General features: G+C 63.5%; 2 protein-coding genes across 5 annotated transcripts; one reads left to right on the top strand and one right to left on the bottom strand.

The window, feature by feature from the left end:
• Positions 1–149: 149 nt before the first annotated feature.
• Positions 150–11,649, bottom strand: ABHD8 (abhydrolase domain containing 8). Of its 4 annotated transcripts, none has more exons than XM_087769339.1 (6): positions 11,317–11,649; positions 10,154–11,158; positions 3,580–4,342; positions 2,794–2,964; positions 2,399–2,615; positions 150–2,275 (listed from the first exon to the last, which is right to left on the bottom strand). In XM_087769339.1, the coding sequence occupies exons 3-6, from the start codon at positions 4,332–4,334 to the stop codon at positions 2,126–2,128; spliced, it is 1,293 nt and encodes a 430-aa protein (XP_087625465.1). In that variant the 5' UTR covers positions 4,335–4,342; positions 10,154–11,158; positions 11,317–11,649; the 3' UTR covers positions 150–2,125. The 4 variants fall into 4 exon arrangements, with proteins under 4 accessions (XP_087625465.1, XP_009464480.1, XP_087625466.1 ...); XM_009466205.2 differs by having other exon boundaries at positions 11,265–11,649; XM_087769340.1 differs by having other exon boundaries at positions 11,255–11,649.
• Positions 11,650–11,718: 69 nt separating this feature from the next.
• Positions 11,719–12,649, top strand: MRPL34 (mitochondrial ribosomal protein L34). Its single transcript, XM_087769363.1, has 2 exons — positions 11,719–11,876; positions 12,060–12,649. The coding sequence occupies exons 1-2, from the start codon at positions 11,833–11,835 to the stop codon at positions 12,361–12,363; spliced, it is 348 nt and encodes a 115-aa protein (XP_087625489.1). The 5' UTR covers positions 11,719–11,832; the 3' UTR covers positions 12,364–12,649.
• The last annotated feature ends 1,868 nt before the right edge of the window (positions 12,650–14,517 follow it).

The following is a 14,517-nucleotide window of genomic DNA, read 5'->3' on the forward strand; positions in this document are numbered from 1 at the left end:
AATCACTGCAGATTTTCTTTTATTTGTTTTTTTTTGCTAAGAAATCCACGCTGCCTGTGATTTCTGGCTTCGCTCCCCCGCTCTGCCTTGTTCCTAGGACAGCCCCCCGTGCCCGGCGCATCTCTCCCCATCATCGAGTCGGACGCGGCTGAGAATATAACACGGCTTTACTGTATGAAATGGCACTAACACGGCACGGGGCTCAGCGGCGGGGTTACGGTGCGCGGTTTGCCTTGGCCTTAGCACAAGCGAGGTGGGTACAAGCGGCACAGACTCCATGGCAAACAGAGGTCGAAGAGCCGTGGCCCACAGCCGGGCACCGACAGTCGCCTGGAGCTGGCTGGGGGGGTTGTGGCGGGCGCAGAGCCGCGTTTTGGGGTACGGTTGTGTTTCTGGGTACCCTCATTGCAGCCCCCGGCCGTGCTGCGGGGTCTCCCCTGGCCAGGACGGGGTGGGAGGGGTGTTGCAGGGGAAGGCTCGTGGAAACAATCTGAACCCAGGGTCGTTAAAATTCTCATTATGAGACAGGTTGCGGCAGCGGCGGGCAGGGGAGGGTGCCGGCAGAGCACCCCAGCCCGGGGTGCCTCGGTGCGGTGCCAGCCCCGCTCGGGGCGAGGCGGGGCTGGGTGGGACGTGGGCCAAGGGTGAGGTTTCCGTGGGACCGGTTGTTTCTTTGGTTTAGATGGGAGGAAAGAAGAGGGGAACAAAGCAGGGAGCGGCTCCGCTCTTTGGGGTAGCAGGAGGCCGGGGCCATCCCCCGAGCGCAGCGTCCTCCCAGCTCGCGCGGGCTCCCACCCATCCCGGCGTGGCCAGGAGCCCCCAGACCCCGCGATGGCGCTCGGGTCCCTGCTCGACGCTTCTCATGTACCTTCTCGGTCCTGCCCGGCTCCCGGCAGCGGGATGCGAAGCACAGAGGGGAGGAGACGATGGGAGCGGTGGGTTACGCACAGAATGGTGTCGGCAGGTAACAAGCAATCAGACGGTCGCGGTTTGCTTCGTTGCTCCGAGACCCCGTGGATTCGTACAGGAGCCGTTGGCAAGGACGGACAGAGTGGCAATGCGATGGTGTATTGCTGGTCCCCCGGTGTGCGAGGGACGGGTGTGAGCCCGGCAGAGATGTGGTCCAGGAGCGGGCGGTGGGTCCCGGAGTCTTGGGGGAGCTGGAAGTTGGGATGGGCGAGTGGATCGGACACTATGGGAGTCGCTGCATGGTCGCGATGGCTCCGAGCATCTCAAGGATGCGGCAGCGGGAGGGAAGCAGGGGCTCTGCAGAAGCCAGCGCTGCGGTACCTAAAGCGATGGTGGTTGGGGATGTGACTGCACAGACGGTGGCATTGGGGACCGCAGGAGAGGTCAGGTTCGGCGTTGTCCTCCCCACCACAGCCATGCCAGTCCCACCACGACGGGGGAGCTGACGGTCCTTCTGACCGTGCCCACGGGAGCAGGTCACCTCCTCATCCTCATCTCCTGGCCAGGCAGAGACGAGCTGTGCGGGCAGAGACGAGCTGTGCAGGCAGACCCTCGCCAGCGCCAGGCAGGAGCTGCCGGACGCCGCCTGCACGGCTGCTGGCAATAATGGTGGTCCCATCCTCCCGGCCCCCAGACGGCTCGAGCGAGGCGCTGCGGGGCTCAGGGAAGCAAATCCCGCTGCTGAGGCCAAGGAGCCTTTGGCTTCCCCTTAAAGCAATCCCAGCTCAGCTCCTCCGGTCCTGGCCGGGAAGGTGCCGGAGCCGACGCGCTCTCCCTGGAGGAACCCCTCCAAGTTCTTCCCATGTTGCTGCAGGTGGGACCAGTCTCCCCGCAGCCGCCTCCTCTCTGTCCCCGGGGGGTCGCTGCGTGAGGAAAATAATACTACAAAGAAACAGGATGAAGATGCTCCAGCGGCTGCCATGCCATCCCCGAGGGGACGGGGACCAGGTCTGCCGTGTTCCTGCTGCCGGCCCCACGCACCCCTGCCCAGGGGAGCCTCTGCGCTCCGCCACCAGCCTCCGAGGCGGCCGGGAAAGAAAATCGGCTGAGCTCCCGGCGAGGGCAGCCTCCGCCGCACCCCTCCGCTCTCGCAAACCCCTCTCCGCTCCGAAACATTTCTCCCATCGGAGCAGCCCAGTCACCGCGTCCTGCTGCCTTATTTCTTCTCCCCTTGCCCGTCCCCAGCTGGTGTCTCGGGCTCCCACAGGACGAACTCGTGGAGCAGCGTGTTCACCGTCTCGGGACACTCCATCATCACCATGTGGCTGCCCTCGTCGATCACCTTCAGGAAGGCGATCAGCAGGATCTGGAGGGAGATGGTGGCAGCGGCAGGCATCAGTGCCGGGACGAGCCCCCTGCCCGCATCGCCGTGTGCTGGCAGGCAGACCCCAGCCCTCGCCCACCCCCCCAGCCCCGCTCGGTCCCCTACCTCAGCCATTCGCTGGTCTTCCTCCACCGGGACGAACTTGTCGTGCATACCGTGGACCAGGAGCACAGGCACAGCCAGCTCCGCGTGGTAAACTTCGTCACCCTCCGGCCAGTACTGCCCGCTCATCATGGCGCGCAGCACGAAGGAGGACACGTTGAAGGCGTTGCCCTCCTTCAGCAGCTGCTTCTCTTTGGCACCCTGGCGAGCGAAGCCAGCCCTGCGGGACGGAGCCGGCACGGGCAGAGGGTTAGCCCAGCCTGGTGCCCCGGCATCGGAGGGACGGGAGCGTGGGGGACGCTGCTGGCAGGACACGGTGTCCCTGCCTGTGGTGGCTGGAAGCCGGGTTGGCTGGGGACAACCCTCCCCAGCGCCGCGGTGCCGGGACGGCCACTCACTTGAGGAAGCTCCAGGCCAGGCACGGGGACAGGCAGTGCAGCACGCAGGTGGGCATGTTGAAGATGGAGCAGAGGCTGGGCTCCAGCGCCGTCGGGCCCCCTCCGTTGATCATGATCACCTTATGGACCAGGTCGGGGTACTCGTGGGCGAGGAAGGTGCAGAAGGACACCCTGCAGGGAGAGACAGACATGGGGCCATGCTCCAGTCCCCCGAGGATGCTGCATCCCAAGGCAGATCCCAAGGATCCGTGGCCGGAGCCCAGGCTACACCCCGCCGTTTGACGCGTGCTCCCCCCTTCTGGGGCAGGGTAAGCCCAGGCAAACCCCACAGCCTGCAGAGCCCGGGCAGAGGGGCTGAGCTCAGGGTTTCACTCCTGCGCAGACCAGAGCAGGGTGCTGGGACCCGCTTGGGTGCCCGCCAGCCTGGACCAGCCTTGTCCTTCTGATCTAATCCTGCCCAGCTCCAGCTGCCTCTCCTCCCAGCCCTGCTCTCTGCACCGCTCAGTCTCCATCTAATTGACTTTCTTGGGCTTACTCTATTTATAGGCTGTGCTCTGCCAGCTTCCCTGCTGGAGGACAGGCTCTGGGATTAGCTGGACCCAGGGACGCACACCAAGAGGATGGAGGAGATCAGAGCTGAGGGATAAACCCAGAACGGGAAACCCCACACCCCTCCTCTGCTTGTCGGACCCTGAAGCGCAGGATTTGTCGGGCATCTGCTGCCAAGGAGAGGACGGGGTGGGGATGAATCCATCCCTTCCCTCCTGGGACCCCCCGGTCTCTTACCCGTACGAGTGTCCTATCAAGATATTCCTCTTCTTCGCGTAGCGCTTGAAGACGGCCCTCATGTCCTCCGCCAGCGCGTAGAAGGTGTACGCGGCGGCGATTTGGGGAGCCGAGCTGCAGCCGTGGCCGGCCAGGTCGGGAGCCACCACTTCGTAGCCCAGCTTGGTAAAGAAGTCCAGCTGCTCCTTCCAGATGTCCAGCGAGCCGCCCACGCCGTGGATGAAGAAGAGGACCACGTCGCTGTGTGTCCCTTTGCAGCTCGTGATCTGCTTCTTGCAGTCGATGTTGATGACTTTCTTGGGTTTACGCTTCCGACGCTTGCCAGGAGCAGCGGCTGCCTCCCGCGTGCCACATCCCGGCGTGCTGGCGGGACCCTGGGCGGGAGCTTGGCCGGCCAGGTCAGAGAGCTCCAGCTCCACGGTGCTGTTGGGTTCCCCCGAGCTGTTCTGGCAGTGCAGGATCTCGGAGCGGACGGCGTCCCCCAGGTTCTCGATCACCAGCTGCCCGTTGCGGTAGACGGTGATCTTGCGCTTGCAGTGCACCGTGCCCCGCTCCGGCCCCTCAGGCTGGGTCTCCTCAGGCGCCTCCGGGGCCGGGCGGTTGGGCGTGCTGTGCCTGACCCGCAGGATCCGCCCCGGCTTCACCTCCATGAAGCTGTAGCCGTTGCTGGACTCAACGCTGTCCAGCGGCCCCACGGCGTTCGTCGTCTTGCCCATCAGGCAGCACAGGAGCCCATCGGTGATGCTGTTCAGCATTATGCTCCCTGCAACGAAGGCAAGAGGGGGGGCAGGAGAAGGGGGGGTTAATCACCCACTCCAGCACCCAGCAGGGACCTGCTGGGGGTCCTGGCTGTGGCACAGGGGACCAGGGACAGCCCCGTCCCCCCCGCTTTGCTGCCAGCCCCGGGCAAAGACGCAGCGGCACGAGCGAGGGCAGCACGTGCCTCCGGGGATGCATCGGGGCGTGAACGTGGTGCTCCCCAAAAGCGCAGCCCTCCTCAGCCATCTGCAAACGGGCTTCTGTTTCAGATCAAAGATGGACTCAGCACTCCCCATCCAGCTCCGTCTGGGCCACGTCCCCGTCACCGAGCCGGTGCGATGTACGCTGGCCCGGCAGAGATGAACTCAAGGGGCTGCAAACCCAGGCAGTCCCCGGCACGCAGCCGTGGGCCTCCAAGAAGGGATCTGCTCTGGCCGAGGGAAGGAACATGCAAAGAAAAGCCTGTTTGAAATGGGACCGCTATTTCTGGCGCCAAACATGGAGCTAAGGAAAGATTCAGCTATAAAAATGCATTATTTATGCCAATTAAATATATATCCGTATCTCTAGTCTAAACCACCAGTACAAATAGCGAGAGATGGAAATTACAGGGACCGGAGATGAAGGTTTTAATTAAAGTCACTCCGCAAACCAAGGCTGAAAATAATATGGCAAGAGAAGGGGAGCAGCGACCCAGCGCCTGCCTGGGGGCTGGGAAACCCCCTCCCCACATCCCCACCCGGCACCACGCGGGCTGGGGGACGTGGCACTGTCCTTGCTGTCCCCAAGGCTCATTCCTTGACGTTTCCTCTTCCAGATGCGCTCGGGTGGCTTTGGGAGAGGGCTGTGGATGCCGGGACCACCGAGCCCGGCCGAGAGCGAAGCCAGACCCGAGCAAAGGCAGATGCGAGGTAGGAAAGGCTGGTGGCATGGGGGGAATCGGTGCCGGGACCAGAGCCCGATGCCGTCCTGGCGGTGCTGAGGGTGGCTGCGGAGGGGGCTGGGGAGGTCCCTGCCTCCCCTGGCTGGCAGCCTGGTGCGCATCTATTATTGATGAAGCTAAACACGGTGAATTATTGATGCCGACGGGCAAAGAGAGCCAGCGGGCACTGCGCAGAGGGGCTGTCCCTGCAGGAGCGGGCACTGGCTGCCCCCTGAGCCGCAGCTGTGGGTATCGACCATGACCCCTGCGGAGCGGAGAAGGAAAAGCGTGTTCCCAGGGGGGAATTTAACATCTAAATCCCAGTGACGCTGTCAGGAGCAGCCCCCTTGGCTCCCCGACCAACCCCTTCGAGTGCACCCCGCAGGATTACAAGCGCTTTGCTGGCAGATCGTGCAAAACGAAGCACGGGACGGAGGCAGGCTGGGAGCGCGGCCTCCCTCGCTGCGGCTTTATCAGTCACTACGTTTGGGGAAGCCAACACCGTGCCCTCCTCAGAGACCCCTACGGACCCCAACATGCCCAGCCTGGCCCCCGCGTGCTCCTGGGGACCGGGTGGGCTCTGCCGAGAGCCGCCAGCCGGCGGGGAGCCTGCGTGCTCCGGCCCCAGCCCAACACACGGCTCACGGGTTTCCCAGGGAAAAACCAGCCTGTTTGCTCCAGGCAAGCGATCCGGGTAACGGTTCCCTTGGCAAAGCCGGGGCAGCTTATCCGCGGAGCGCTGCCAGCTCTCGGGACAGCAGCCAGCGTTTGATTCTCGCCTGGCTCTGTTGGGGACAGTGGCCCAACTCTCACGCAGATGCCGTGGAAGGCTCTGGGTGCTGAATTGTAGGGGCTGGAAATGCAGCAAAGCCGGTCCTGGGCGCCCCTGCTCCTCGCCACTGGCCGGGGAGCAACCCGGGGGCTCCCGGCGACGCGGGGCACGGCAGTCCCAGCTCTCTGCCGTTTGGTACCCGGGCTCACATCGGCCATCTCTCTTCTGGACACGGGCGCATCCGTGCAGGATGCGTCTCAGGGCTCATGTTGGTGATGTCTCTTCTGGACACAAGCACGTCCACGCAGGATGCGGCTCAGGTCCTACAACACCGAGAGCTTTCCCGCAGCCCCCCACTCCCTGCAGGCTGGCTGAGCACCATGCTGCACAGCTGCGTCAGCCGCCGGGCTCCCTTCGCTGCTCCGGGGACGGACCCATCCAAGCTGATGAGCAAGAGCAGGAGGTCTCAGAGCCCTGGGAAGGATAAGCTGAACCCAGCCCTCGCTGGCAAGGGGCCGGTCTGCTCTGCTGAGCCACGTTTCCAGATGGGTGATGAGCCCAAGGAGCTGGGTACCAGACTGGCGGGAGCCGTGGCTGGAAGATGCCCAGCTGCCTCTGCGCTGGGACAGACGCGCCACGGCTCTTGCCGTGCTTTCGAGCACCAGCTTGGTGCCGGGCTTGGGCTGCTCTCGATGCTCGAGCAGCTCTGAGCTGGTAATGCTGAACAGAGAGATGGGGCAGGAGGAAGAGCCGGGGGAGAGGGGAAACCAGGCAGACCCCGAGTCTCGCGGTCCCCGCGAGCACAGCTGTGAGCTCTCCGCAAGCTCTGCCCATGGCTGGCGGGCCGCATCCTGCGCCTGCACTGCGTACGGTCCCCCCGGGCTCAGCCTGGGGGACCTGGACATGATTCCACCTCTGATCTCCACAAAGCCTGGCTTTGCGCTGCGCCTCCATTTCACAAGGTACTAATGATCTCTGTATGGATTATAAACAGGACTTCTGGCCAAACCGCCTCGACATTGATTAACTTCTCAGGATTAACTCAATCAGTCCATCCTGTTCATTTCCAGAATTGATTTGCTGGAAGGCTCTGGCAGTCGGGAGCTCTGCAGGCAGATCCAGGAGCCCAGGCTCGGCTCACGGAGCCGCCCTCCAGCCTCTTCGGCTCTGGGTCCGAGCCCAGATCCCGCTGCAAGAGAGGGGCTGAGCTGAGATGCCTGCACTCAGCTGCGCCCGGGCTGGAGCGCGTGGTCCGGGACGTGGCAGTCCCTGCTGGGTATCGGATGGAGAAAACACCACCCGAATCCCATCAGAAAGCGCATCCCGGTCGAGCCGTGCGAGGTGGGGAATGGAGGGACAGGAGGTTAAGCGACTTGACTGGATGTCAGGCTTCGTCTCCGGGGTTGGGAGGCAAAGCATGCCCGTCTCCCACCTCCCACGCGCCTCCTCTAACCCACCGCGCCGTCTGCCGCGGCTGATGCAGCCAGAAACATCAAGGGATGTTCCCTCCGCGAGATGAAAAGGCTGAAAAGGAAACCAGATGGATGCGAAGAACTTTGCAAAGATGCTGGTAACCATGGCGATGAGCTGCTTTCCCCCCCCTCCATCCCGGCTACCTTCCGTCGCCACCCCCGGCAGGGAGCGAGATTTCGGCACTGGTTACATAAGGCCAGGCACAACAATGAGTCAGGCGTGGCGTGAACCTGCCGCCGGCCCCCGTGTCCCGCGAGGCCGAGGACGCAGCACACACGGGCTTGGGAAGGCGGATGGCATCGCCCCGAGCTGATACCCACGTCCCGGTCGTCCCCCCCCCAGATCCCAGCTGCCCCCAGGAAACCGCTCCCAGCAGAGAGGGGATGCGCGGGGGCTGCTGGGGATTAGTCCCGGGAGGATGATTTATTGCCCAGGTCCAGACCTACTCCCGGAGCACCCATGCGGATTTCTCCAGCTTCACCCTCCCTGCTGCTGCGATGAATAACCCGGCTGGGGAAAAACAACTTACTGACCTACTTCGGGCTCAGATTTTATACAACTTGACGGCACCATGTCACAGCTGGAGAAAAATGGGATGAGATGCGACGTGGCAGGGTGGAGGGCGGAAAGCCTGATGGGGTAACGTGACAGGCAGCCACGTGGGGCTGACAGAGCCCGTGGGGCTGAGACAGAGCCCGTGGGGCTGAGACGCAGCTGGTGGGGTGGTATCAGGGCAGCGCTCCCACCACGTCTGCCCCAGGGATGCGACAGCACGGCGTGGGCACACTTACGGCCACGCCGGGACGGGCCAGCCAAGCTGGCTCTGCCCTTGCCACCCCTGCAGTCTGCCCTGCCCCAAAGAGCCTCCTGGTCCTGCCGCCCGCAGTGGTCCCGTCCCCACTGGCTCGCTGGGGACAGCCGATGTCCCAAACATCCAGGGTGCTGGGAATGACAAAAATCTCCTCCTCCCATCCCGTCCCCGCTGGGGAGACCTTGACCTATGGGCAGGAGAAAGGATGGGGCGTTTCTCCATGACGGCCCCAAGGGCAGCTGTGAGCCCGTCCCTGCCAGAAGTCCTGGTAAACATTTGGTCCCAATAAGCGAGCCCAGAGCACCGTTTACCGCAGGGCCCAGTGCCGCAGCTGACGGCCACCAACCTCCCCGTAAGCCAGCGAGCCCCTCCACCGCTCAGCACCTCCATCCCCCTCCTGCACAGAGCCCTGGCCCCTTGCAGGGAATAGCGGGGACTTGATATCTGCTAATTCCTTGCAAATCCTCGGAGGAGAGGTGCCAGAGAGGAGCGTGAGATGTGCCGCAGCCAGAATCTGACCTGCCATAATAATTTGTTCAGCTCTAATCCCTTCCCTCCGGGGCTCACAAGTATTAATGATGACACACAACACTCCTGAGGAATAGGCAAATATTGTTTTGCTCTTCCCAGGCTCCCCCAGTCATTCACTCTCTGCAAAGTGGAGAAACTGCAGCATCGAGAAACGCATAAAGAGGACGACTGTTTAAGCACCGATCTCAGATACGCGCAAGAAAACGTTTATGCCGCTTAGCCTGGGTCCCGCAAAGTAAAATTCCCTCTGGGGGAATGTGAAAAAGCCACTTCAGCTGGTGGCAAGCACCTGGATTTATTGCTACGCCTGGCTTCCCCGTCCTGATACAATTACAGCAGCTTTATCAGGACAGTCAGGAGTCCGCACAGGGAGGCTTTATCAGTCGTACAAATAGAAAACCAAGGAGGCAGCCCTGAAATCCTCAGCACAGGCAGGGATGCAGCCTCCCAGGAGGGGGAGGACCGGTCCCCATCAGCAGGACTTCGCCAAGGGCCCCGCAGGACGCAGACAAATCGCGTTCAGTCAAGAACCGGCATGGCAGGGAGCGCGGAGCGTCTGTAAGACATACGGCAGCCTGGAGCCGCGGCTGGCTGCCTGCCACCCGTCTCTCTTTAGGAAGAAGAAGACCTTGAGAAACAAAAGATTATGCAATGCACGGCAGAGTAACCTGCGCCTGACCTCCGTGACCAAAATCCCGCTTCACCTCCTCCGTTTCCCAAACCTCCTGGATTTCCAGGGGGATCGCCCCCGGTCCCCACCGCATAGCCACAGAAAAGCCGGTTGGATTCCTCCGGCAGCGGCAGGCTGGAAGAAACCATTGCGGGGAGGCAGGAGAAGCAGCAAACCCTGCCCCCTCCGCCGGGCAGCGAGGCGTGCAGGTGCCCCCTCGATCTCCAACCGAAAATCCAAGCAGATTTGACACGCACATAGCAACAGCAGGTCCTCGGTCAGCGCCAGCAATCATTTACTGCAATTGCATCACAACAGCAGCTGTCCCTTAAGTTTTATCGCCGGGCAGCTTTTTGTAACCCCGCGCTCAAAGCATGCTCAGTATAACAGGGCTATTTAAGCGTAAGCAATGCCGTGTCGCTGCGAGGCTGCCGTCTCCCCTTCTCTCCTCGCAATCCCATTTAACGCCTCTCAAATCCCTTCCCATCGTCAGCTTCGAAAAAAACCCACATCTTTTGGCCATTTTGCTCCCCGTGCTGAGCACCTTCCTCCCCTCCGCTTCAGTGCGTGCCCTACATCACAGCTTGCGCTCCGAGTCCTCCGCACAAAGAGAGAGAGACAGAAGAGGATGCTCACCTCATTTATTGACAAGGATTGTCAGGAGTCGAGATTGCAAATGAAAGGCTTAAATCTTGCAGGAGGCAAAGGGGGAGAGGAGGAGATGCCCGAGGCGGCGGGAGCCTGTGCAGGATGCAGGGTGCCAGCGCTGGCAGGCTGCTCAGCTTTTCAGCTCCTCCGATTACATTTTTTTGCCTGTTGGGTGGGAAGGATGGAGCAACGCCTTCAGCTCATCTGCTTTAGCCCGAAATCTCTCCTTCCATCTTCTCCCCACGAGCAGCTTCATAACTGAGCTCTGGGGTTTGGGGGTGCTATTTGTCCTTGTAGTCTATAGCCATAGAAAGCCCCTTAAATCCCTCCTAAAGAGGAGGGCTCTCGGCGTGACAGACAAGGAGACTTGCCAGTCAACGCCAGACCCAGCGCAGCCCCGCCGCCCGCCCGTGGGGAGCCGGCGAGGAGCCGCGGGAGCCGGAGGACTCGCCCTGGGTCTTTGCCCCTTCCAGTGGGATGAGTTACCCAGGTCCTTTTTTACCTTTGCCCATTTTCTCGCCGTTCTGCTATTTGCGGCTTCCCAGAGGCCACAAGCATGTCAGTACCGTGAGCGTGTCAGTGCCACGAGCGTGTGGGAGCTCAGCATGGGTGACCACGCACCGAAAGCACCAACGCGCAAAACCCCAGGGGCCGGGACAGGAGGACAAACATAAAATCACAAATGTCTTTGGGGTTTATTTTCAGAGCCGTGGGTTTGGGAGGGCTGCAGTCGCACCCCCTCACCCCGACGGGCTGACTTCTGGCGGGAAGACAACAAACCAGTGCAGAAAAACCCCAGAGCTGGTGGCCGCTCGCGGCGATCCGGCCGGGCTTGCCTCCAGCAAAGCCATCTGAAGGATCTTTTCGATGATCAGAGCAGACAGCGAGGATGGCCGAGATCCCCGGGCTACCGGTGACGCACCCTCTGACCCCCGCGCCGGCCCTCCTCTTCCTCCTCGTCCTCATCCTCCTCCTGCACCTCGTTCTCCTGCCCTGTAAAACACAGATAACCACATTCACCCACTCGGGAACGGGTGGAGGCTGAACCTCTCCGTAGGTGCCTTGGCACATCCTACATGCTCGATTTACATATATATACGTTAGAGGACGAGGGTGATCAGAGTCCGGTGCCGGTCCCAGCGCCAGCGTACCCTCTGCCGGGCCCATCGCGGCTTCCAAAACTGGATGCCGGTGCTCCACGCTGCTTGTCGCGGCGGTTTTGGGGCAGCCGGAGCGGGGAGGCCGGGGAGGCCGGGCAGGGGGGGCTGCGGCGCGGCCCCGCTGCGGTGGCAGGGCCCTGGGCCTGGCCCTCCCGCCCCGGAGGGCCCCAAACACCGGAGCTGACCCCGGCAGAACCGTCCTGGCGAGGAACACATCGGCCGTGACAGGCGGCTTTGGCTCCGTTAGTGGCTGGTGACAGGCGGGAGGCCTCGGCGCTTCGCAAGGCCGGGGGGGGCAGGCCGTACCCCGCGGCCGTTGCCATGGGAACAGCCCCCCCCAGGACTACAAAACCCATCGGCCCCTGCGGCGCGCCGCGGCGTTCGTGCGTGCCCCTGCCGCCCAGTGCGCATGCGCATTTCCCCGCCGGCCGTGATTGGCCGGGCGGAGGGAGCCAATAGGAGGCAGCGTTGTTGGGAGGACGGTGTTGTCAGGAGGGGCGGAGGGCGATGGCGGGGCTGGGCCGCCTCTGGCCGCCGGCCGTTGGCGGCAGGTAACGGCGGCCGCCGCCTCCCCAGGGCGGGCTGAGGGCGGGCGGGTGCGGGGCTGCCCCGGGGCCGGGCGGGGGAGGCGGCAGGGCCGGCCCCCTCCCTCCCTGCCGAGAAAAAGCCCTTTATTTTCCTGCCAGCGCCAGGCTCTCTTCTCACTTCTCTGTTTTATTTCCCTTTTCCCAAAGATTTTTTCTCCTGCAGCAAGCTGCAGCCTGCCCTTTCCAGCTCCGAACAGCCTCGGTCCTCTCAAGTTCCCTGAAGCTGCCCCTCAGAAGCCATCTCTCCTTGAAGCCCGCAGGCGTCGGCCCCGGCCCGGTTTCTTCTTGGAACCACCAGCAGATCCGCACGAAGGCGCGTGGGAACGAGTATCAGCCCAACAACCGCAAGCGCAAACGGACGCACGGCTGGATCAAGCGGATCAGCACGCCGGCCGGCATCGAGGTGATCCTGCGGCGCATGCTGAAGGGCAGGAAGTCCCTGAGCCACTGAGGGCTCTGCCCGCGGGGTCAGTTTGGCCTGGGGCGAGCCAGAATCGAGCCCTGGAGCTGCCGCCGCTTTGGAGGGACCCGGCCTGAGCGTCTGCGATGAGGGAGAGCGTGAGGAGCCGCAGCGAGCGACTGTCCCTCGTGTCGGGAGCGCGTGAGGAACCGCGCTGGCTTGAGGGTGGCCTCCGAGGGCTTTTTAAATTGTAAAATTATTGCCACTTGGTACGTGTGAGCCCGAGATAAACTTGTGAAAACACGAGCTGTAATTAAATCCCCGTGACTCGCCTGGAGCTTCCCGCACTAATTGTTAATTAGGGAAGGAGGGAAGCTGGCGGGGTGGCGGCTGCCAGGGAGCCTTCGGAAGGGATCGGGGCTGAGGGTGGAGGGAATTCGGGGTTTACAGCGGCCGGGCCGCTGCCGCCTCCGCCCCGCCGTCCCCTGCGGCGCTCCAGGGTCGGGGTCCCGGTCCTGGGCTGGGGACAGGGCGGAGGGGAGGCAGTGCCTTCTCCTGGCCGCTCTTCTCCCCGCGCTGCTAATGAGCTGCCGCGTAATTAACGGCGGAGGAGGGCCGGGGGAGCAGCGGCGCGGACTACGTCTCCCGGCGTGCCCCGCGGCCGGCGCTACATCCGGGTCCTCCCGCCCCGCACGCCACACCCCCCCCGGGCCTTCCGAGCGGGCATTTCCTTCCTCAACCCAACCCTACGCTCCTCAGCGCCGCGGTGAGTGACGGGCGCGAAGCCCAATAGGAGGTGAGAGTGGGGCGGCGCGGGCCAATAGGAGCGGGCGGGGCGGTCAGCGGCGGTAGTGGGCGGGCTGAGGCGCGGCGGGGGAGGGGCGGCTCCTCACGGCTGGCGGCGGCGAAGATGGTAGGTGCCTCGCGCCCCCCGCCCGAAATGGCGGCGCCCCCCGGCCCGGTGCTGTGAGGGGAACGCGGCCCCCGGGGCCCCGCCGCCGCTGCTGCCGCCCCGCTGGCCGCGCCCCGCTGCCCCACCCAACCCGGGGAAACGGGGCGGGGGGGGGGGGGCCGCGGCCGCCTCCACCTCCGGCCCTGCAGGGCCCGCACCCTCCGGTGTCCCCGCCCGGGGTCTCGGCGGAGGCGGGAGGGCGGTGGGGCTGCGGGGGACCCAGCCGAGGGCTGGGCGCTGCGGCGGGGTGCGGGGAGCCGGGGGTGCCCCGCACCCCGAGGGGTGGCGGGCTGTAGCACCCCAAGATGGCGGGGCTGCCCACGCCCAGGGGCGGGGGGCTGAGGAGGGGAGGGACACCCGAGCTCGGGGCGCGCCCCTTCTCTTGCGGTGGGGCCATGAGGGGGCTGGGGCACCCCGGGCCGGGGGGGGGTCCCCTCTGTTAGCGTCTGGGGGGGCTGCGGTACTTCAGGGTACCGGCTGTCCCCACCACGGCTCAATGGAGGGCGAGGGCTCCTCCAGGCTGTGGCGTTTCCCCCCCTCAGGGGCAGGGGGCTGACAGGAGCCGGGGCACTGCCAGGGCTCGGGGCGATTCCTCCACCCCCCAGGCTGGGGGGGGGGGCAGAAGAGGGAAATTGGGGCACCTGCGGGGTGCTCCCCCGTCCCCAGGGCTGGGGGGGTCTTCAGCCCTTTCTGTGCCCCCTAAGCAGCACCAGGGACTTGGTCTGGTACCTAGCGTTTGGTGGTGGCTGTCAGAGCCAAGAGGCTTCCAGTCTCCCTCCCTTTGTAGCGACGTAATAATTTTTGGAGAAAGAGGGTTTTCCTTCTGCCCCTCCGCAAGCTCTGTAACTAAGGGGAAAACAGTGGTGCCCCTGTGGGCTCCGTGCACAGGCGTACTGCGGCTGAGAGCTTAGGTGGCCGTTCCCAAGCCTGTGTTAGCCATTTTCCTCGAACCCACGTCCGTGTGTGCATGCATCATGCTGGGACAGAGCCCTGCTTTCAGCATCTGCGTGCTGGGCCTTGGGTTGCTGAGTGTTGTTACTGCAGTTCCTTTCAAAAGCTGAGAATGGGGCACACCTATATATATATATATATATATATATTTTACCTTTCTGCTTTTAGATGAGGACTATCATCTTCCTAGGAAGCTGAGCACAGTTGACACAGAAAAGTAGATGCATCTTATCTCTACCTCACTTCCGAAACAGACGGAACCAGTGTTGTCCTCTGAGGTTGCTTAATCGCACTTGTTTTGT

The sequence above is a fragment of the Nipponia nippon genome, unplaced genomic scaffold (genome assembly GCF_047370975.1).
Source record: "Nipponia nippon isolate SJK-2023a ecotype South Korea unplaced genomic scaffold, ASM4737097v1 scaffold_31, whole genome shotgun sequence".
Taxonomy (NCBI): domain Eukaryota; kingdom Metazoa; phylum Chordata; class Aves; order Pelecaniformes; family Threskiornithidae; genus Nipponia; species Nipponia nippon.